This window comes from Pan paniscus, chromosome 6 (genome assembly GCF_029289425.2).
Source record: "Pan paniscus chromosome 6, NHGRI_mPanPan1-v2.0_pri, whole genome shotgun sequence".
In the NCBI taxonomy this organism is placed as follows: domain Eukaryota; kingdom Metazoa; phylum Chordata; class Mammalia; order Primates; family Hominidae; genus Pan; species Pan paniscus.
In genome coordinates, this window is record NC_073255.2 from 28635453 (window position 1) to 28660210 (window position 24758).

The window sequence follows — 24758 nt, forward strand, 5'->3', positions numbered from 1 at the left end:
TGAATTAGTTAATAAACTTTAATAAACAGAAGTATATCTCTCTGCAGGATTTGTCAGTCTCTTTAGAAGCAGTGTATGGACAAGCCAAAGAAGGAGCAAATTCTGATGAAATACTTAAAAAATTTTATGACTGGAAGTGTGATAAAAGAGAGGAGTTCACCAATGTTAGAAGTGAAACAGACGCTTCTCTGCACCGTCTTGTAGCATGGTTCCAAAGAACCTTAAAGGTAATAAAAGCTCCTGCCCGGTTGTGTTTGTAGCATAAACCAGGGAATATATATTTTAAAAATCACGCGCTTTGTTCAAGAGCTGACATCATCTACCTACTATGTATCAGATTTAAAATTGCCACCTTACCACTCAAGGTTCTTTATTAGCTTTTAGTCAGATTGCTCCTTTTATTAGTCTCAAAAAAATCATATCGGTCTTGTTCCTCCTTTTTCTCAACTTTTCCTAAGGATTGTCCTCTTTCCTCTTTTAACCATTTATTTATTTTCTTACAGTATGCTATGTGTATGTACCTTTTCCTTTCAGTGCATAAATTTTATGAGGGTAGGCACTTTTTTTTTCCTGCATTCCTAGTTCTTTTACATTGCCCAGGGTATAGCTTAATACTCTGCTTCAGGTATTAAGGCACGATGAATGCTGATTGAATTAAATGAGATATTTCATGTGTTTATTTTTGCAAATGAGGTTTTTGACCTATCTGTGGAAGGATCACTGATTTCAGAAGACGCAATGGATAATATTGATGAAATCCTAGAGAAGACTGAGTCAAGTGTCTGCAAAGAGCTGGAGATAGCTCTGGTTGTGAGTATCGATATTCTTTATTATTGCCTCCTTTGAAGCAGTGTGGTTTCCTTTCATGGTTAGAAAGTATTAACCAATAATAGAGTTTTTCTTGCTAGTTAGAAAGTATTAAGACTGATCTTAGCTTTCTTCTAATAGGCTTGTTGAAAGAGTAACAATGTCTAGTTCTAATCCAGACACCATGCAAAGTCTTATTCTTAGGTGACATTTTTGTTTTAATAGGACATTTCACATAAAAAATCTGTTTAATTCTAAGAAAACTGCTCTTAATTTGAGTGGACAATCTTGTCTATATTTTTTGATTCTTGAATGTGTCATACCAAATGACTATAAGAAGAGACTCCTTAGAGTTTGTGAAAACTTAAAATCTGAGAGAGCTCTGAAAGTTGACACACAAGATGGAGTGGTCATCCTCTTTCTTTCTCCATTGTGTATATTCTTTGTTACAGTGTCAAGGTAAAAATTAGTGTAGCTACTCCAAAGGGTGTTTTGTAATTTTAATTATTGCTCATTGGGACTCTTCCCAGTTATTCAGGCTGCTTTCCAATGTTTCAGTGGTTAGGCTTCTCATTTTACTTGTTTTTTCTTTTTTTTACTTTTTATAATTTTACTCATATTGGCATTAAAAATACATTAAGAAGTTTTATATTGTTAAATAGTCCTGATGTAGATAGTTTTGTCAGACTTGATTTTAGTAGTAGTTGTTAACAGGTGATTTCTAAAAGTAAAGTGTTGAAGGTCTATATATTGTTTATAGTTCTTATATTTAGCATATTAGTATCCCTGATTTCCATTAATGCTCTTATTCTACACAGCTTTGGGAATAATGGTGTAATACGGGTAAAGTTTCCCATATGAATGGCTTTGCTTTTTTTAGAGAGACAGTGTCTTGCTCTGTCGCCCAGGCTGGAGTGCATTGATGTGATCCTAGCTCACTGCAGCCTTGAACTCCTTAATCTCCCTGCCTCAGCCTCCCTTGTAGCTAGGACTACAGGTGTATACCACTGTGCTCAGCTAATTAAAAATTTTTTTTTAGGGACTGGTCTCACTATGTTGCCTGGCTGCCATATGAACATCTTTGATATCTATCTATCTTCTGTCTAGGAAAACATTTGTGTTTAAGAACTGTTTTGAAATCACTGCAGAAATCTGTTAAAGGCATAATTTTGAAGTTTATCTATTGTTATTGGAGGCCTTAGCTGTTTTGGATATTCCTTTGTGTATAATTCTATGTGTGTGATTTCATTTAGGATCAAGGTGATGCAGACAAGGAGATAATTTCAAATACATATAGTCAAGTACTGCAAAAGATTCATTCAGAGGAAAGGCTCATTGCCACAGTACAAGCTAAGTACAAGGACAGTATTGAGGTTTGATTGTGCTTTCTCTTATTGATCTTATAAATTGATGCTTTGAATTTTTCAATACTTAAATTTTTCTATTGTTGTTTAATACTCAGTGTCAGTAAATTATTATTACTAGAATTCACTATCAACTGGAAATGGTGATTTTTGATGATATAAATATATCAAATTTTTTATTGTTTTAAATATTTTATTATGTCCATGAGAACCACAATTTTTAACATCATTTTCTTTTTGCCTGTATAAGTCTACTGTAGATAATTTGCTATATACAGAAAGATAAGAAATAAAACATTGCTTATAATTCCCTTAGCCTAAGAGATAGTTTTAGAGTATTTACTCACTGGATGTGCATCTGTATGTTTGTGAGCATATATATATGCATTGCATTGTTTTTTAAGTTACTTCAAACATACTTTCTTCATTTAATGGTATATTATGAACATTTTTCCATATGATTTTTCTATACTGTCATCTTGAGTGACTGAATCCTCATCCCTATGTAGATGTACAACAACATTAACCTTTCATGTGTGTTGGACATTAAGGTTACTTCCAATTTTTCCTACCATAAATAACACTGTACATATGTTTGTGCATAATTTTTTGTTTTTATTTCTCAGATTTCTAAATTCTATAATTACTGAGTTAAAAGGAATGGACATTATTAATTAAAACTTGATACATATTTTCAAACCACTTTTGGGAAAGATGATTTCAGTTTACATCCTCACTAGAAATTCCTTTTTCATCCATACTAACAATGTGTGTTTTATTGTATGTCTCAGTTTGAAATATTACTTTTGTCTTTGTTACTTTGAGTGCTGGAACTGATATTCTTCTAAATAGAAACATGGATAAAAAGGAAATCTATTGAATTGTCTTGTTGAAAATTATAGATTTTCTTGGTATCTCAATCTGAACTCAGTAAATACTAGTTGAATCTTAACAGAGAAATAATAAATGATCACTGTTCAATAAATACTTTTCTTATGTGTTTGAAAATACGTAACTTTTGTTTACTTAGTTTAAAAAGCAGCTTATTGAATATTTAAATAAGAGTCCCAGTGTGGATCACTTGCTATCCATTAAGAAGACATTGAAAAGCTTAAAAGCTCTACTCAGATGGAAATTGGTTGAAAAGAATAATTTGGAAGAGGTAAGGAAACAGTTGTTTCTTACTGATCTTTATGTGCATCTCATTTTACTTGGTCTCTGCTTCATAAAAATAATGCATAAATACACTCTTTACAATAAGAGAGCCATTACATTCACATTTTGTTTTATATACTTTATCTTGTTTTCTGTGTATATAAATAAAATTGAGATTACAGTAATAGTGTAAAAATTTTCCTGTATCATTAAATATTCTTTAAAAACATTTTCCTAGGCTGCCTTGGTTCTTAGTAACATGAACATTTTAGAATAATTTTAAAAGCTCTTTTAGTTTGGACTGTTAGAATGTTTATTGTAATACCAACTTGCTACATGCAGGTGACAGGGTACCCCCTCGAAGGTAGCGTTTTGTCATAAAGTATTTTTAAGATCATGGTATCTTTTGTTAACTCCCTTTTTATGGATAGATGTAATATTTCTTGCAAGTATTTTAAGTTGCTTTTATATGATAATAGAACTGGAGAGGATTAGGATGCCCTAATCTGGACTAACTTCTTCCTTTAGGCTTGAAACTTTGTGAATAAGATAGTAAACTTTGTGTTCCTTTGAGGATTTGATTTATGTACAAGGATCTGTATTATGCCTTAATCCAATTTGAATTATCTGTCTTCTACTTCTGAGCACTGAATTGGGGGTGGAGCGGAGGACTATTCCAGAACTAATATCATAGTTGAAGAACTTTCTAGTTTTATTCTATTCTGGGCTTTGGGGAAGTTGATTTTTTTAGTCTGATTTTTCAACTTTTGGAGAAATCTGACTTTTGTTATACTTTAAGTTCTGGGATACATGTGCAGAATGTGCAGGTTTGTTACATAGGTATACACGTGCCATGGTGGTTTGCTGTACCCATCAACCCGTCACCTACATTAGGTATTTCTCCTAATGCTATTCCTCCCCTAGACCCCCACCCCCTGACAGGCCCAGTGTGTGATGTTCCCCTCCCTGTGTCCATGTTTTCTCATTGTTCACCTCATCTTAAGAGTGAGAACATGTGGTGTTTGGTTTTCTGTTCCTGTGTTAGTTTGCTGAGACTGATGGTTTCCAGTTTCATCCTTGTCCCTGCAAAGAACACGAACTCGTCCTTTTTTATAGCTGCATAATATTCCATGGTGTATATGTGCCACATTTTCTTTATCCACTCAATCATTGGTGGGCATTTGGGTTGGTTCGAAGTCTTTGCTATTGTGAACAGTACTGCAGTAAACCTACATGTGCATGTGTCTTTATAGTAGAATGATTTATAATCCTTTGGGTATATACCCAGTAATGGTATTGCTGGGTCAAATGGTATTTCTGGTTCTAGATCCTTCAGGAATTGCCACACTGTCTTCCACAATGGTTGAACTAATTTACACTCCCACCAACAGTGTAAAAGTATTCCTATTTCTCCACATCCTCTCCAGCATCTGTGGTTTCCTGACTTTTGTGTGTGTGTGTGTGAGTGTGTGTGTGTGTGTGTGTGTATTTGTATGTTGCCTATGTTGCTTTTTTTCCCATTATTATACTTTAAGTTCTACAGTACATGTGCACAACGTGCAGGTTTATTACATAGGTATACATGTGCCATGTTGGTTTGCTGCACCCATTAACTAGTCATTTACATTAGGTATTTCTCCTAATGCTGTCCCTCTCCCTGCCCCCCCACCCCACAACAGACCCCGGGGTGTGATGGTCCCCTTCCTGTGTCCAAGTGTTCCCATTGTTCAGTTCCCACCTATGAGTGAGAACATGTGGTGTTTGATTTTCTGTCCTTGTGATAGTTTGCTGAGAATGATGGCTTCCAGTTGCATCCATGTCCCTGCAAAGGACATGAAATCATCCTTTTTTATGGCTGCATAGTATTCCATGGTGTATATGTGCCACATATTCTTAATCCAGTCTATTATTGATGGGCAACTGGGTTTGTTCCAAGTCTTTGCTATTGTGAATAGTGCCACACTAAACATACGTGTGCATGTGTCTTTATAGTAGCATGATTTATAATCCTTTGGGTATATACCCAGTAATGGGATTGCTGGGTCAAATGGTATTTCTAGTTCTAGATCCTTGAGGAATTGCCACACTGTCTTCCACAATGGTTGAACTAGTTTACAGTCCCACCAACAGTGTAAAAGTGTTCCTATTTCTCCACATCCTCTCCACTGTCTGTTGTTTCCTGACTTTTTAATGATCACCATTCTAACTGGTATGAGATCGTATCTCACTGTGGTTTTGATTTGCATTTCTCTGATGACCAGTGATGATGAGCATTTTTTCATGTGTCTGTTGGCTGCATAAATGTCTTCTTTTGAGAAGTGTCTGTTCATATCCTTTGCCCACTTTTTGATGGGATTGTTTTTTTCTTATAAATTTGTTTAAGTCTTGGTAGATTCTGGATATTAAACCTTTGTCAGATGGGTAGATTGCAAAAATTTTCTCCATTTTGTAGGTTGCCTGTTCACTCTGATAGTAGTTTCTTTTGTTGTGTAGAAGCTCTTTAGTTTAATTAGATCCCATTTGTCAATTTTGGCTTTTGTTGCCATTGCTTTTGGTGTTTTAGTCATGAAGTCCTTTGCCCATGCCTATGTCCTGAATGGTATTGCCTAGGTTTTCTTCTAGAGTTGTTATGGTTTTAGGTCTAATATTTAAGTCTTTAATCCATCTTGAATTAATTTTTGTATAAGGTGTAAGGAAGGGATCCAGTTTCAGCTTTCTACATATGGCTAGCCCGTTTTCCCAACACCATTTATTAAGTAGGGAATCCTTTCCCCATTGCTTTCCCAGTTTTCCCAATAACATTTATTAAATAGGGAATCCTTTCCCCATTGCTTGCTTCTGTCAGGTTTGTCAAAGATCAGATGGTTGTAGATGTGCGACATTATTTCTGAGGCCTCTTTGTGTTCCATTGGTCTATATATCTGTTTTGGCACCAGTACCATGCTGTTTTGGTTACTGTAGCCTTGTAGTATAGTTAAAGTCAGGTAGCATGATGCCTCCAGCTTTGTTCTTTTTGCTTAGGATTGTCTTGGCTATCCGGGCTCTTTTTTAGTTCCATATGAAATTTAAAGTAGTTTTAAAAAAAATTCTGTGCAGAAATTCAGTGGTGGCTTGATGGGAATAGCATTGAATTTATAAATTACTTTGGGCAGTATGGCCATTTTCATGATGTTCATTCTTCCTATCCATGAGCATGAAAATTTTTTCCATTTGTTTGTGTCCTCTCTTATTTCGTTGAGCAGTGGTTTGTAGTTCTCCTTGAAGAGGTCCTTCACATACCTTGTTAGCTGTATTCCTAGATACCTTATTCTCTTTGTAGCAATTGTGAATGGGAGTTCACTCATGATTTGGCTCTCTGTTTGCCTATTATTGGTGTATAGGAATGCTTGTGATTTTTGCACATTGATTTTGTATCCTGAGACTTTGCTGAAGTTGCTTATCAGCTTAAGGAGATTTTGGGCTGAGACGATGGGGTTTTCTAAATATACAATCATGTCATCTGCAAACAGAGACAATTTGACTTCCTGTCTTCTTATGTGAATACCTTTTATTTCTTTCTCTTGCTTGATTGCCCTGTCCAGAACTTCCAATACTGTGTTAAATAGGAGTGGTGAGAGTGGGCATGCTTGTCTTGGTGACAGTTTTCAAAGGGATGCTTCCAGATTTTCCCATTCAGTATGATATTGGCTGTGGGTTTGTCATAAATGGCTCTTAATATTTTGAGATGCATTCCATCAGTACCTAGTTAATTGAGAATTTTTAGCATGAAGGTGTGTCAAATTTTATCAAAGGCTTTTTCTGCATCTGTTGAGATAGTCGTGTGGTTTTTGTCATTGGTTCTGTTTATGTGATGCATTCTGTTTACTTATTTGCATATTTTGAACCAGCGTTGCATCCCAGGGATGAAGCTGACTTGATTTTGGTGGATAAGCTTTTTGATGTGCTGCTGAATTCAGTTTGCCAGTATTTTATTGAGGATTTTTGCATCAATGTTCGTCAGGGATATTGGCCTGAAATTTTCTTTTTTTTGTTGTGTCTCTGCCAGGTTTTTGTACCAGGATGATGCTGGCCTCATAAAATGAGTTACGGAGGATTCCCTCTTTTTCTGTTGTTTGGAATTGTTTCAGAAAGAATGGTACTAGCTCTTCTTTGTACCTCTGGTGGAATTCAGCTGTGTATCTCTCTGGTCCTGGACTTTTTTTGGTTGGTAGGCTATTAATAACTGCCTCAATTTCAGAACTTATTGTTGGTCTATTCAGGGATTTGACTTCTTCCTGATTTAGTCTTGGGAGGGTGTATGTGTCCAGGAATTTTTCCATTTCTTCTAGATTTTCTAGTTGATTTGCATAGAGGTGTTTATTGTATTCTGTGATGGTAGCTTGGATTTCTGTGGGATCAGTGGTGATATCCCCTTTATCATTTTTTATTGTGTCTATTTGATTCTTCTTTATTAGTCTGGCTAGTGGTCTATCTATTTTGTTGATCTTTTCAAAAAACCAACTCCTGGATTCATTGATTTTTTTTGAAGGGTTTTTCATGTCTCTATCTCCTCCAGTTCTGCCCTGATCTTAGTTATTTCTTGTCTTCTACTAGCTTTTGAATTAGTTTGTTCTTGCTTCTGTAGCTCTTCTAATTGTGATGTTAGGGTGTCGATTTTAGATCTTTCCCGCTTTCACCTGTGGGCATTTAGTGCTATAAATTTCCCTCTAAACACTGCTTTAGCTGTGTCCCAGAGATTCTGGTACATTGTGTCTTTGTTCTCATTGGTTTCAAAGAACTTATTTATTTCTGCCTTAATTTTGTTAATTACCCAGTACTCATTCAGGAGCAGGTTGTTCAATTTCCATGTAGTTGTGTGGTTTTCAGAGAGTTTCTCAATCTTAAGTTCTACTTTGATTGCACTGTGGTCTGAGAGACTTGTTTATGATTTCTGTTCTTTTCCATTTGCCAGGAAGTGTTTTACTTCCAACTGTGTGGTCAGTTTTAGAATAAGTGTGATGTGGTGCTGAAAAGAATGTATACGCTGTTGATTTGGGGTGGAGAGTTCTGTAGGTGTCTATTAGGTCCACTTGGTCCAGAGCTGAGTTCAAGTCCTGAATGTCCTTGTTAATTTTCCATCTCATTGATCTGTCTAGTCTAATACTGACAGTGGGGTGTTAAAGTCTGCCACTATTATTGTGTGGGAGTCTAATTCTCTTTGTAGGTCTCTAAGATCTTGCTTTTTGAATGTGAGTGCTCCTGTATTGGGTGCATATATATTTAAGACAGTTAACTCTTCTTGTTGCACTGATCCCTTTACCATTATGTAATGCCCTTCTTTATTTTTATTTTTTTTGATCTTTGTTGGTTTAAAGTCTGTTTTATCAGATACCAGGATTGCAATCCCTGCTTTTTTTTTGCTTTCCATTTGCTTGGTAAATCTTCCTCCATCCCTTTATTTTGAGCCTATGGTGTGTCTTTGCACGTCAGATGGGTCTCCTGAATATAGCCCACCAATGGGTCTTGACTCTTTATCCAATTTGCCAGTTCTTGTCTTTTAATTGGGGCATTTCAGCTGTTTACATTTCAGGTCAATATTGTTATTTGTGAATTTGATCCTGTCATTATGATACTAACTGGTTATTTTGCCCATTAGTTGATGTAGTTTCTTCATAGTGTCGATGGTCTTTACAATTTGGTATGTTTTTGCATTGGCTGGAACCAGTTGTTCCTTTCCATATGTAGTGCTTCCTTTAGGAGCTCTTGTAAGGCAGGTCTGATTGTGACAAAGTCTCTCAGCATTTGCTTGTCTATAAAGGATTTTATTTCTCCTTTGCTTGTGAAACTTAGTTTGGCTGGATATGAAATTCTGGTTTGAAAATTCTTTTCTTTAAGAATGTTGAATATTGGCCCCCACTCTCTTCTGGCATTGTACGGTTTCTGCAGAGAAATTGCTGTTAGTTTGATGGGCTTCCCTTTGTGAGTAACCCAACCTTTCTCTCTGGCTGCCCTTAACATTTTTTCCTTCATTTCAACCTTGGTGAATCTGACAATTATGTGTCTTGGGGTTGCTGTTTTTGAGGAGTAGGTTTTTGGTGTTCTCTGTATTTCCTGAATTTGAATGTTGACCTGTCCTGCTAGGTTGGGGAAGTTCTCCTGGATAATATGCTTAAGTGTGTTTTCCAACTTGGTTCCCTTTTCCCTGTCACTTTCAGGTACACCAGTCAAACGTAGGTTTGGTCTTTTCACATAGTCGAATATTTCTTCAAGGCTTTGTTCTTTTTCATTTTTTTTCTTTAATCTTGTCTTCATGCTTTATTTCATTAAGTTGATCTTCAATGTCTGATATCCTTTCTTCTGCTTGATTGATTTGGCTGTTGATACTTATGTATGCTTCATGAAGTTCTCATACTGTGTTTTTCAGCTCCATGAAGTCATTTATGTTCTTCTCTAAACAGGTTATTCTAGTTAGCAATTCGTCTAACCTTTTTTCAAGGTTCTTAGCTTCCTTCCATTGGGTTAGAACATGCTCCTTTAGCTCGGAGGAGTTTGTTATTACCCACCTTCTGAAGCCTACTTCTGTCAATTCATCAAACTCATTCTCCATCCAGTTTTGTTCCGTTGCTGGCGAGGAGTTGTGATCCTTTGGAGGAGAAAAGATGTTCTGGTTTTTGAAATTTTCACCCTTTTTGTGCTGGTTTTTTCTCATCTTCTTGGATTTATCTACCTTTGGTCTTTGATGTTGGTGACCTTTGGATGTGTTTTTTTTTTGTGTGGATGTCCTTTTTGTTTATGCTGATGCTATTCCTTTCTGTTTGTTAGTTTTCCTTCTAACAGTCAGGCCCCTCTGCTTCAGGTTTGCTGGAGTTTGCTGGAAGTCCACTCCAGACCTTGTTTGCCTGGGTATCACCAGCGGAGACTGCAGAACAGCAAAGATTGCTACATGTCCCTTCCTCTGGAAGCTTCATCCCAGAGGGGCACCTGCCAGATGCTGGCCAGAGCTCTCCTGTATGAGGTGTCTGTCGTCCCCTGCTGGGAGGTGTCTTCCAGTCAGGAGGATGGGGGTCAGGGACCCACTTGAGGAGGCAGTCTGTCCCTTAGCAGAGCTCGAGCACTGTGCTGGGAGATCCGCTGCTCTCTTCAGAGCTGGCAGCCAGAAACATTAAAGTCTGCTGAAGCTATGCCCACAGCCGCCCCTTCCCCCAGGTGCTCTGTCCCAGGAGGATGGGAGTTTTATCTATAAGCCCCTGACTGGGGCTTCTATCTTTCTTTCAGAGATGCCCTGCCCAGAAAGGAATCTAGAGAGGCAGTCTGGCTACAGAGGCTTTGCTGGGCTGCGGTGAGCTCCGCGGAATCTGAACTTCCTGGTGGCTTTGTTTACACAGTGAGGGGAAAACTGCCTACTCAAGCCTCAGTAATGACAGAGGCCCCTCCCCCAACCAAGCTGGAGTGACCCAGGTTGACTTCAGACTGCCATGCTGGCAGTGAGAATTTCAAGCTAGTGGATCTTAGCTTGCTGGGCCCCATGGGGGTGGGATCTGCTGAGCAGGACCACTTGGCTCCCTGGCTTCAACCCTCTTTTCAGGGGAGTCAACGGTTCTGTCTTGCTGGCATTCCAGGTGCAAGGGGGGTATGAATAAATATTCCAGCAGCTAGCTCGGTGTCTGCCCAAATGTCTGCCCAGTTTTGTGCTTGAAACCCAGGGCCCTGGTGATGTATGCATCTGAGGGAATCTCCTGCTCTGTGGGTTGTGAAGAGTGTTGGAAAAGCATAGTATCTGGGCCAGAATGAACCGTTCCTGATGGCACAGTCCCTCACGGCTTCCCTTGGCTAGGAGAGCGAGTTCCCCAGCCCCTTGCACTTCCTGGGTGAGGTGACGCCCCACCCTGCTTTTGCTTGCCCTCTGTAGGCTGCACCCACTGTCTAACTAGTCCCAATGAGATAAGCCGGGTACCTCAGTTTGAAATGCAGAAATCACTCACCTTGTCTGTTGATCTCGCTGGGAGCTGCAGACCGGAGCTGTTACTATTTGGCCATCTTAGTATCTGGATCCTTGAAATCTGACTTTTAAAGTGTAAACCAAACTATCTGAGGCAGGTATCAATCAATTTAGAAAGTTTGTTTTGCCAAGGTTAAGGATGCATGCCTGGGAGGCAGGTCTATGCCTTTCTCAGAGATGATTTTGAGGGCTTAAGTATTTAAAAGGGAAAGGATGGATACTGGGGAAAGAGGAAGAAATTTTAAAAAGATGTGAGTAGATAAGAGACAGATGGTTTGAATTCTTTAATCTTTGATCACCTTTCAGCAAATACACTATTTACATTTGAGAGAGGGGTAGAGGAATAGTCACTAGCTCAGTGAATCTGCATTTTTACATCAGAGGAAGGAATCAGATATGCATTTGTCTCAGTTGAGCAAAGGGATGATGACTTAGAGTTCTGTCCTTTGTCCTGCACCTGAGAAAATAAGCCATCAATTTACATTGTCAGGGTAAAATTCAACAGAACTGTTTTAGGGTGAAGATCCTGAGACCCATAAGGAATTTCCTACTGAGCAAATTGTGAGAGAGGTGTGCAGGGTTTTTATGGTTGTAGCTATCTTATTTAGGAATAAAATGAGAAGCTGGTTTGCCTGACACAGTTCCCAGCTTGACTTTTTCCTTTGGCTTAGTGATTTAAAGTTCACAAGATTTATTTTCCTTTCACAAAAGCATACATACTTTTTAAGGTGGCTTATGTATTATCATTGGAGACAGTTCACACATTTACTCATCCTTTTGTTTTGTTTTTAACCAAATATCATGTAGAAGACAATTCTAGGGAATTCAGGTGTATTCTGGTTGCTATTATTAACATTTCTTTTGTTTGAATGGCAGTTGGCCATCTTTATCTTAGAGAAAATCTACAGCAGATGAAGAGACAAGAAAAATCTGTATAATTGATTTTATGTCTTTACTTTTTGTAATTCCTTTTTCTAGGTTTCAGAAAAGTCATTGTTAGAATAAATTGACCTAAGTTAATTCAGCAAGTATTAGAAGGGTCTTTTATGTGCTAGGTACTGAAGGATACATAGAAACCACACAGAGTAATTTACTATAGAACTTGAATTCTTAAAAGAAGACTTGTTTTCTCTATGTTAATAAAAAACACTTTTTCTTTCTGATTCAAGTCAGATGATCCTGATGGCTCTCAAATTGAGAAAATAAAAGAAGAAATAACTCAGCTGCGCAATAATGTCTTTCAGGAAATTTATCATGAGAGAGAGGAATATGTAAGTATTTGGTTCTTTGAAGTTTTACATTAGGTTTTACTCTAGAAATTGAATTTAAATACCCGTTTTATGAAGTGGACTGTAATCACAAGGCTAGAGGTATTATATAGAAAGTTTATATATATATTGACCTGGTAAGATTTTTGTAAATTTAGAAATAAATTTCACATGACAAAATATTCTGACCATTGTACCAGTGTGGAAATAACTGAAAATTGTAAAGAAGGAAAAACATCACTTGTAATATTTCCACTCAGTGATAATAGTAGTAATCACTGTTAACTTTTGACTTTCTTTTAGTCTTTTTTTGTTTGTTTTTAGAATTGAGATTATAGCACAGACACACTTTTGCATATTGCCTTTTTTCTGTTTAACATAAAACCTAAAGACCTTTTCCTTACATCAACATCATTTTCCCATAATGTTGCAGTGAAAACATTAATGGAGCACATAATTTAGTTGAAGAATGTAACAAAATAAGACTACCTGGTTTTGGGGGCAGGAGAAGTTACATCTTTTAAGTCTCTATTTTTACCACTGATTTTTGTGAGCTTGGGAAAATAAGTCATTGTATTTTTTCTTTAAAATGGAAGAATATTGTATTTTATATCTGGGAGATGTTACCAGGAAGAAGTTAGTTAAGAAACAGTGCTTTGAAAGTAAAAATACTGACTGGGCATGGCGGCTCACACCTGTAGTCCCAGCACTTTGGGAGGCCGAGGCGGGCGGATCACTTGAGGCCGGGAGTTTGAGACCAGCTTGGGCACATGGTGAGACCCCATCTCTACAAAAAATACAACAGTTAGCTGGTCATGGTGTCATGTAACTGTAGTCCCAGCTGCTTTGGAGGCTGAGGCAGGAGGATTGCTTGAACCCAGGAGGTTGAGGCTGCATTGAGCTATGATCATGCCTCTGCATTCCAGCCTGGGCAACAGAGCAAGACCCTGTCTCAAAAAAAAAAAAAAAGAAAAGAAAAGAAAGTAATAATATTAATACTGTGAAAACAATAGGTAAGTGTCATGCTTTCTTTAGCAAATTCATCTGCGTATATGTAAATACCTTATGGACCTTGGGTTAAAATAGCGATCTTGCAATGATTCGACAAGTGTTTAGAAGTTTTGCTTAATAAATATGTGATAAGTGGCTTTTCTTTCGTGAGGGTACTCAGTTTTCACATTTATTTCAAAGTTACTTATGTAGAGCTATGTGTTTTTTCTCTTAGGCTTTAAAAATTTTTCTTAACGAAACAGCTGTTATTTTAAAATGTCACTGTGTTCTTAATATTTTGAGAAATAATGACAGTTTTATGCCTCAAATTGAAATATTATCAGACATTTTCATTTTAGTTTGGAAGTGGGTGAGGACTTTGACCTTGCAAGATTTGTGCTTATGTATGTATCCAAAGCTTAAAATTGGTAATTACATTTTTCTTCAATTAGTAAGATGATAGTTTAGATGGGTTAAAAAAAAAAACTTCAGCCAACTCAAATTTAAAGGAGCAATGAACAATTCGCAAATTGGGCAGCTGAATCACAGCATATTCGGAGAGACTCTGGGGATGCTTTGTGGTCAGAACAAATTAATAGACGAAAAAAGGAAAGTGGCTTTCAGAAATTGGCAGCGAGGTACAGAAACAGCTATATTGGTTACAGATTGGTGTTTGCCTTATTTGAACACAGTTTGAACACTTAGCAGTCTGTAAGTGGTTGAAGTATGGCGGCTGGGATTGGCCAAGACTCAGCTATTGTTATAGGTCCACACTGCTAAGTTACATTTTCAGTCTTGTCTGCCTGTTAAGCTAGGTTGCAGTTCATCCACAAGGACTCAAATATAGAAGTACGAAGTCCTTCTCAGGCCATGTTTAATTTGCTTTAGCAGATGCAAGGTGAGTCGTGGTTTTCACTTGTTACTTCTTGAAGTAGAAGGCAAAATCAGTGATTATGTATCTTACTGGATATGTTATAAGGTAGATGCTGATATATTTTCCTGAAGAGCAACATGTCAAAATTGAATATATATTGATCTACAGTTAAAAACTTTTTTTTTTAACTTTAGGAGATGCTAACTAGTTTGGCACAGAAATGGTTCCCTGAGCTGCCTCTGCTTCATCCTGAAATAGGATTACTCAAATACATGGTAAACTTTGTTTCCCTTGTGAATTACTACTCTTCAGAGGGTGTTGAAAAGTGATAATATTAAATTTGTGTCAGTGTTAAACTTATAGTATCTTTTAAATAAAAATACTCCTGATGAATATTTTATGGGTATTAGAACTTTTTCTTATGACCCTTTAATAGTTGCATGGTATATATTTGTATTTTTATGTAAATTTGCATTATCCGTTTTTCTGCTTTCCTCATCCTCATTCAGTACATTGCATGACACTTATTTGAATTATAGGTGTTTACTTTTTGAAATGACAAAATAAAATTTTAACTGCTATTTCAAGAGTTAGGATAAAAACAAGGTATTGCTAGCCCTGAGGGATTTGAGCACAATGGGTTTTTTAAGTTAAAGCAGTCTGGGAAAAAATTCTAGAGAAGTTGGTTAAGGTAGAGATGTTGAGGTGGGTATGGTTTTCTAGGTAGGCAGGATTCAAAAGCTGGAGATCAGCATATTAAATAGGGGCCATAGGGAGCAGGATTAGTAAACACTGGTTTACTAATCTGTTAGTCCTGCGATTTATATTGCCTTCTACGGTGAGGGCCTAGATGAGGTATTTATTCATTAAGATTGTCACGAAGTCCATTATAATGGCTTAAATATGGTACAGAGAGGGATATTTGTGTAGACATGTGAGTTTATTCTAAAAAATATTTAAGATTAAAGTTCCCTAACTTAAATAATTACTCTAAACTCTTTCTAGACTAGACTTTAAAATGATGTGAGTTTTTTCTTGCAACTATTTAACTCTAGCTTAGCGATTACCTTATGCAGTGTGGGCAAATAAGTATGTACTGCCACGTGGGACTTGAAAATTAATATTTAAAAATATGCTAATCTACTTTATTATGGAAGATTATAAAAGGTTTGACTCATGGTTTATTGAAGTCTTTAATGGCTTTCTGATGTTTAACTGTAATGTATGCTTAGGAATTTTTTGTAGGTTGATTATGTATTGTAGAATACTTAAATGTACCGACAAGACTTAAAAAAAAAAAACCCAGAAAACAATTCTACAATGCCTCTTACTGAAACTGCACCACAGTGAAACTTAGCTTTGTTTAAAATGTTGGTGATCATATTTTAGTGTGAAAAATTATTCCTTTTAAAAAGTAGCAGAAATATCTAGTAAAATTAGTTATTGAAAGCCATTTTCACTTTTGAGGACTCCAAACAGGGGCAGAGGTGTTAGAATTACTTCATGGTAGTCATAATTTTTGGACTAATCTTTCCCATTTGATACCTACATTTTTGTCATTATTTTACCTTATTTATTTTTTGTTTTTTAAAAAATGTTTATTTCAGTAGTTTTTGGGGTACAGGTGTTTTGTGGTTACATGGATAAGTTCTTTAGTGGTGATTTCTGAGATTTTAGTGCACCCATCACCTGAGCGGTGTACACTAACCCAATATGTAGTCCCTCATTCCTCACCCCCGTCCCAATCAGTTGTTACTTTAGTATTTTTTTAGGAAACATAAGTGGTTTTTCAAGTAAACATTAGGGATCCTAGGATGCATGTCTGGTTAATTCTAGTCATTTCCTGAATCTGTTCTAAAATTATAGCAGTAATTAAATGTATGGTGATTACACTTTGGGTAGGAGGAGTTTAAGAGCCAGGAACTGGAGAAAGTGCACAGTTTTAAAGATTTTAATTTTGTTGGTTTTTCCAGTACAGTTGATGGTGTCCAAGTCGTTTAATAGCGTGTAACTAATTATTTTGATGATTTTCAAGTGCTGGGATTGTTTGGATTCTTTAACTGTCATAAAAACTTGTGCCTAGAACTCTGGTGGTCTCCTTACAATGAGCTTGGAACGAGATCTTCTTGATGCTGAGCCCATGAAGGAACTTAGCAGCAAGCGTCCTTTGGTACGTTCTGAGGTTAATGGGCAGATAATTCTGTTAAAGGTAAGTCTAACTTCTTCTTACTTGTGGGAGATTCAGCAGCATAAAGGATAGTGGTGCTGTTACATGTCAAGAAAGAAAAAACCTCACTGTTAGTTTTCTAAAATGTATAAGTTGACTGGCATGATAATTGTGCTTGTAGTTTGGTTGCCAGAACTAATTTTCACTTTTAAAGTTTCCCTCAATTGAACAATGAGAACACTTGGACACAGGGCGGGGAACATCACCCATGGGGGCCTGTCATGGGGTGGGGGGCAGGGGGAGGGATAGCATTAGGAGAAATAACTAATGTAAATGATGAGTTAATGGGTGCAGCAAACCAACATGGCACATGTATACATATGTAACAAACCTGCACGTTGTGCACATGTACCCTAGAACTTAAAGTATAATAATAAAAATAAGTATATAAAAGTCATTAAATAAAGCTTTGTCTCACAAGAAAAAAAAAATAAAGTTTCCCTCATTTCCCTAAAAAGAATATGTCCTTAATAGGATATACTTTCCTTTTTTTTGGGTGAACTTATTATAGTCATCCAATATCTTTTTAAAATGATTGATTTTCTTACATTTCTCCTTGAAATCTCAGCTGTGTTATCAGTACAATCTTCTACTCCTTAATTTCTTCTTCTCATTGATCTGGGAAACTGTTAATCATGATAATAAGATAATTAATTTGGCCTTAGTTGCTACACATTCTAGAATGTGTAGCAGGCTACAGGTAGATTGCACTTTCCTTTTCCAAATTATAGCATTCAAAGAAGATAGAAAAGTACTTATAAAATTAAAAAATAAAATTAGATTTGATTTAACTTAAAATAATGAATTATGTTTAAATTGGAATGGTGTATAATTATAATGAGATTTTCATCTTGGAATTATGAGTGCCTCTTTCTTTGGTACAAGGGCTATTCTGTGGATGTTGACACAGAAGCCAAGGTGATTGAGAGAGCAGCCACCTACCATAGAGCTTGGAGAGAAGCTGAAGGAGACTCAGGGTTACTACCATTGATATTCCTGTTTTTATGTAAGGTAAAGTTCTTATGCTAATCTCTTGCAGAAACCATTTTATCTTGCAGAAACTATTTTATTTAAAATGAATTTTAGCTCCAGGTTTTAGAGCAGCAGTTCATTCCCCTTAACATAAAAGAAAAATTATCCCATAGAATCAATGTATGCTAAAAATATGTTGAAGAAGTTTTTACTTGGAGTCACATTCTCTGTTTTGCTTCTTAGTCTGATCCTATGGCTTATCTGATGGTCCCATACTACCCTAGGGCAAACCTGAATGCTGTTCAAGCCAACATGCCTTTAAATTCAGAAGTAAGTAAAAAGCACTATTTATTTCCATGGATGTATTAAATGAGAAAATAACACCTGATATTTATTCAGGCATACTACATGCTATATATTTTGTAAAATTTTGACTCATAGTATTCTATTTGTCACCTCAAGCCTGTGATAGAAGTTATCGTGTTATATAGATGAGAAAAAGGGTTAAAGGGATTAGATTAAGTGACTTGCACAGGGTCCGTTAGCCAGAGGTAGAGTTGGGACTCGAAATTAAGTCTTTCTGGTTCCAAAGCCCAAACTTACAACTGCTAAGCTGTGCTGTATGTGAACTGCCTAATATAGCAGTTGGTACTGTAAGTGCTTAAGTGGCAGCTTTAATTTTTGTCATTGTAAGTTTAGGATTAGTAATAACAGTAAAGGAGGCCCTGATTCTTCTTATGGAGTAACAGTGTTTCAGTCTCTTATAGCTACTTTACATGGTTGGTATTTGTAATCCAAGTCTTCTTTGAGATGATAGAACAGGTGTCCTCAGACCCCAGGTCGCAGACTGGTACCAGTCTGTGGCCTGTTAAGAACAGGGCGGCACAGCAGGAGGTGAGTGGCAGGTGAGCAAGCATTACTGCCTGAGCTCCACTTCCTGTAAGATCAGTAGAGGCATTAGATTCTCATAGGAGCATAAACTCTATTGTGAACTGTGCATGTGAGGGATCTAGGTTGCACACTCCTTGTAAGAATCTAATGCCTGTGATCTGAGGTGGAACAGTTTGATCCTGAAACCAACCCCCTGCATCCGTGGAAAAATTGTCTTTCATGAAACCGGTCCCTGGTGCCCAAAAGGTATGATTGTACACACACACACACACACACACACAAACAAACACACACAGGCACACATGGTATCACCATTACAAAATTAAGCCTTCATCTGGTCTTTCTCTATGCTGTATTCTTATTAATGGTTCATTTCGAGGAAACTTTACTCTCTTCTAGAGCAGTCTTTTAATTAGAGAACAGTTTCAAGATTAGAATGATTTGCCTACTTCCTCACTTCTTTTATGTGTACTTATCTATAGGAAACTTTAAAGGTCATGAAAGGTGTTGCCCAGGGCCTGCATACATTGCATAAGGCTGACATAATTCATGGATCACTTCATCAGAACAATGTATTTGCTTTAAACCGTGAACAAGGAATTGTTGGAGATTTTGACTTCACCAAATCTGTGGTAAGATATCATGGTTTTACAAATAGGTTCTAGACTTTATTTAATATTATTAAGCAGTAGTTCAGCACTTATATATAATATAATACTTTATTATAGGATCTTTGTCTTCAATTAAACTGTGTCATGTAGTATAAGCAACTATTTGCCCTCAGCTAGATGCTAGAACAGCAGGAGTATTGTGTATTTTAACCATAAGTCTTAGGAGCTACCTGACATTATATACTCAATGGCATTGACAACATTAATAATTTTGTCATCATTAGGAAACATTTAATTGCTAGGAAACATGTAAGGAAACTAGGTGGCCATCTCCTAAACCTCTCTCCACTGGTGTCCCTCCGTCTATAGATACAATTTACATATACGTACTTTGCTGTTTTTTGATTAATAATGTGCATTTTTAGAAACCGGGGAACCTTGGACTTTTTAGTTTAAATCCTGATTCACCTCTAATGGCTGTTAATTCGGTGTCATATTACCTCAGAATAGGCAGTTTGTAGAGATAGCAAAATCACACAATTTAAGAGCATGTTGTGATTTTTTTGTCGTTATAATGGAAACAATTCTCTATTTTAATTGAGAAAAATTGTATATATTTATCATATACAACATGATGTTTTGAAGTATGTATACAATGTGGAGTGGCCAAATCAGTAATTATTTTTCTAAACATTACAGCTTTATTGAGATACAATTCACATAATGTATACAATTCATTAATAGTTTGTAGTACATTCACAAAGTCGTGCAGTGATAACCAGTATTGAATTCCAGAACATTATTAACATTCCCAAAAAGAAAATCCATACTGATTAGCAGTCACTCAAATTTCCCACTTCTTCTCAAGCCTGGAAACTACGAATACACTTTCTGTCTCTATGGATTTGCCTATTTGGACATCTCATGTAAATGGAATGATATAATATGTGGCCTTTTATGCTAATTTCACTTAGCATAGTGTTTTCAGGGTTCATCCACGTTATTGACTGCATCAAAATGTCATTCCTTTTTATTGCCAAATTATATTTCATTGTATGGATGCACCACATTTTGTTTATATATTCATCAGTTGCTGGACATTTGGGTTGTTTATACTTATTGGTTATATGAATAATGCTGCTATGAGCTTTAGCATACAATATTTTTTGTGTGGACATGTTTTCATTTCTCTTGGGAGTGGAATTACTGGGTTACATTGTTTTACTTTTTGAGGAGCCAAACTGTTTTCCAAAGTGGCTACATCATTTTATATTCTTCCCAGTAATGTATAGGGATTTTGTTTTCTCTACATCCTTGCCAATATTTTTTATTATCTGAGCAATTCCCTTTGACTAGTATATGTTATAATGCTTTTATACTTTGGTCATCTGCAAGTCATAGTGTAATGCTACTGGAGTATATAGAGTCTTAATGGTTTTGATATGGTAGCTCAAAAAGATGAGAAAAGAAAATGAAACTGCAACTGTAATCAAAAGCTGGATTGTACAGGATTTATACAGATTGATTTTCTGAAATATTTACTTTATTACATTAGTTTAACAAAATTAAGATATCCTAAGAAATATAACTAAATTATGAATTTTGAAAGATCTCAACCTTCAGGGGTTCTGGTTAGTTTACCTTTTGAGCATACTATTTGCATAATTATAGATATGACTACAATAATTACTCTTTACTCATTCATCATCTGTTATTATTCCCCAAAATATTGTTTTTAATTTTCAGTTAAAAATATTTATTCTGAAATATTGATCAAACTCACCTTTTGCTACATTTTCCATGCAATTTTCAGATTGAAGTGGTTATCAGGAAGATAAATTTGAAAAGTAGTCTGAGGTCAAGATCATTGCTTTTCAGGCCTTATAGTGCATACGACTCACCTGGGGTTCATGTTAAAATGCAAATTAATATTCAGCATTTCTGCAGTGGATCATCTGCATTTCTAACAAGCTACCAGTTAATGCTGTAGCTCCTGGCCCTTGGACCATACTTTGAGAAGCAAGGATCACAATCGTAGCTAGAAAAAAGATAACACTTAGTGACACATGCTAGGCATTGTATCTCTGTAAGGTAGACATTATTTCCATTTTACAAATTAATTCAGGCTCAAAGAGGTTTACACCTACTATGTACCCATAAAAATTAAAAATAAATTTTAAAAATGGACAAAAAAGAGGTTAAAGCCCTCGGTCCCACAGCAAATAAATAGGAGAGTGGGGAATTGTAACCAAGATCTGCCTGAATATAGGATTCATGCTGTTGTCACTGATCATCTTTGACATGTTAGAAATGGTATATTTAGAGAATGATCAGTAAGGAAGGAAAGTGCTTTGTAGGACTTCAGTTCTTAAATGAATTATTTAGAATTTTCAGAATTAGAACATGGCACTGCTGCTCACTCTTGTGAAATTTATTTTTTAAAAAGAGTATCAAATGTTTAATCACAGAATAAGTGGTTGTTAGTATTAAATCTGTTCAAGTCTACAAAGTGAATGTAAAAAAAAGTCCCATAGTTAATTTATTAGACTGATTTTAAGAGCAATTTATAATAGCAGAAATTGGTAAAAATATTTGAAAGCAAGGGAATGAAATATTTAAAATGAATTTGTTTTTTGTATTGATTAAATGCAGAGTACTTCACAGAAAGTCACCTCAACTGTGTTGTATCTGAAATATTTAAAATATTGTTTTTGCAGAGTCAGCGAGCCTCGGTGAACATGATGATTGGTGACTTGAGTTTGATGTCACCTGAGTTGAAAATGGGAAAACCTGCTTCTCCAGGTTCAGACTTATATGCTTATGGCTGCCTCTTATTATGGGTATGTTATTTTTTTGTTGAAATAGATCATATATATATATATATATTTCAGTATATAAAGTGATGATTTTATAGTGATTCTCCTTAAAAATAAAAAGCAGCAGACTTTTAGTAGACCTTTAAGTTTTAACAAAAACTATTGATATGCTTCCTATTACCTATTGTGTACTTTCTACAAATTGGCTTGATGTATATTTTAGGTATCATGCTATTGTCTTGGTTCTGTTGAAGTCAAGATTAACAGTGAAGATGATTTTGTCCTACATTAATCTGAAAGCAGTTCATGCATATGTGGAAAATAAATGTTAAATAAGCCTTGGGTATATTCCTGCTTCCAGTGTAAACCAAATAGCTGTTTCTCATCCATAGTTTAAGAATTAAGAAGTTGGATGGAGCTGGAGGCCATTATCCTAAGCGAATTTACTCTGGATCAGAAAGCCAAATACTGCATGTTCTCACTTATAAGTGGGAGCTAAACACTGAGTACATATGGACACAAAGAAGGGACACTGGGGTCTACTTGAGGGTGGAGGTTGGGAGAAAGGTAAGGATTGAAAAACTACCTGTTAGGTATTAGGCTGATTACCTGGGTGACAAAATTATCTGTACACCAAACTCCCATGACACACTGTTTACCCATGTAACAAACCTGCACATGTACCCCTTGAACCTAAAATAAAAGTTGGAAGACAAAAAAATAAAAAGCTTGTTTCATGTTGTACTGCTATTTTACGTAGAGAGTGCCTCTTTTTCCAAAGTCTTGAGTGTGACAAAACCTTATCTTTGTTGATCACATAAATAAAAATAATCTCCTTGTTAGAAAAACAAGAGTTAAGAGGGATTAAGTATTAAGAGAAGGAAGACTATTCTTATCAGCCCAGGGGCCAGCAAGCATTTTCTGTAAAGGACCAGATGGTCTCTGTTGCAAGTACTGAGTTCTGCTGCTATAGCATGAAAGCAGCCATAGACAGTATGTAAACAAATCAGTGTGGCTCTTTTCCAGTAGTACTTTATTTATGGATATTGAAATTTGAATTTCATGTAGTTTGCATGTGCATGAAATAGTATTCCTTCAGTTTGCTATTAAACATTTAAAAATGTGAAAACTACCTTTGGCTTGCAGCTGTACAAAAACAAGTAGCGGAATCAGTTTGGTGCAGAGGCCATATAGTTTGCCGAGCTCTGTTCCAGTCAGTGTAATAAGGTCAAAAAAAGAAATAAAAGTCAGAGAGTTTGAAAATGAAGAAATAAAGCTGTCTTTATTTGCAGATGACATGCTTAATTATGTAGAAAATCTTTGAGAATGTACGTAAAAGCTACTAGAACAAATGAGTTTAGAAAGATAGCAGTTTTAATTTCAATATAATTGTGTTTTTATATAAGCAACAAATAATAGGAAATTAAAATTTAAAAATCATTTACAAAAGTATTAAAATATGGAATTTGTAGGGGTAAATTTAGTAAAAGATGTGCAAGAGTTGCACACTGTTAAAACTACAAAGCATTGTTCAGAGAAACTCAAGAAGACTTAAGTAAATGGAGAGATACACCATGCTCATGGACTAGAAGACATTGTATGGATATCAGTTGTTCTTAGATTGGCTTATAGATTTTGATGCAATTTCAACAAAATTGCTGGTAGATTTTGCTTATTTTTTCAGAAATTGACAATTAGATTTTACAATTAATATAAAAATGGAGAGGATCTGAGATAGCCAAAACAAGTTTGAAAAAGAACAAAATTGAAGGACCCAAACTACCTGATTTTATGACTTAATAGATTCTAGGAAATTAAGACAATGTAGGCCTAGAGTGGTGGTTCAAAACTGTAATCCCAGCACTTAGGGAGGCTGATGCAGGAGGATTGCTTGATGCCAGGAGTTGAAGACTAGCTTAGGCAACACAGTGAGCACCCCCTGTCTCTACAAAGTAAAAATTAGCTGGGTGTAATGGTGTGTCTATGGTTCTAGCTCCTTGGTAGGCTGAGGCAGAAAGATTGTTGAGTCCAGGAGTTTAAGGCTACAGTAAGCTATGACTGCTCCACTGCACTCCAGCCTAGGCTACAGAGCAGGACCCTGTTTCTAAAAACACAAGTGATACTGCTGTGAAGTTAGATGTCCAGATGAATGGAGCAGAATAGAGACAATATAAATAGACTGCACATGTATGATAACTGGCTTTTGACAAAGATGCCAAGGCAGTTCTCTGGGTAAAAGGAGAATCTTCAACAAAAATGATAACAGGCCAACTCATACCATATGTAGAGAATAAATTTTGATTCATTTCTTATACCATGCACAAAAATTAGCTCAAAATGTGTATCAGACCTAAATGTAAAACGTGAGTCTAAAACTTATAGAAGAAAACATAGGATGAAATATTTGACTTTCGATTTGGCAAAGATTTCTTAAGTAGGACACAGAAAACATCAACTCTAAAAGAAAAAAATCATTTGGATTTCATCAAAATGGAAAACTTTGCTCTTCTAAAGACATTGTCACAAAAATGAAAGGCAAGCTACGGACTAGGAGAAAATATTTGCAAAACATATTTCTGACAAAAATATTATATCCAGATTATCAAGAGCTCCTACAATCAATACTAAGAAGACTGCCCAGTTAAGAAATGGGCAAAATATTTGAACAGGTACTTTACCAAAGAAGGTGTCCACATGGCATGTAAGCATGTGAAAGATGCTCTGAACACCATTTGTCATTAGGGAACTACAGATTAAAACCAAAATGAGATACCACTATACTACTCACTATAATGTATAAAATTA

At 36.0% G+C, this 24758-nt stretch overlaps 1 protein-coding gene across 4 annotated transcripts in view; it reads left to right on the forward strand.

Moving 5' to 3' along the window:
- Positions 1-24758, forward strand: part of STK31 (serine/threonine kinase 31) — a 128994-nt gene that overhangs the window by 65252 nt on the left and 38984 nt on the right. For 2 of the 4 annotated variants that reach the window (XM_008960039.5, XM_055115782.2), the window contains exons 12-22: positions 48-227; positions 694-810; positions 2061-2180; positions 3202-3333; positions 12474-12575; positions 14631-14711; positions 16520-16645; positions 17549-17674; positions 17879-17965; positions 19009-19158; positions 21855-21977. In XM_008960039.5, the coding sequence (XP_008958287.1) occupies positions 48-227; positions 694-810; positions 2061-2180; positions 3202-3333; positions 12474-12575; positions 14631-14711; positions 16520-16645; positions 17549-17674; positions 17879-17965; positions 19009-19158; positions 21855-21977 (1344 nt within the window). Of the gene's footprint in view, positions 1-47; positions 228-693; positions 811-2060; positions 2181-3201; positions 3334-12473; positions 12576-14630; positions 14712-16519; positions 16646-17548; positions 17675-17878; positions 17966-19008; positions 19159-21854; positions 21978-22345; positions 22669-24758 lie in introns of those variants that run through there. The other 2 variants (XM_063605647.1, XM_063605646.1) reach the window with 2 other exon arrangements.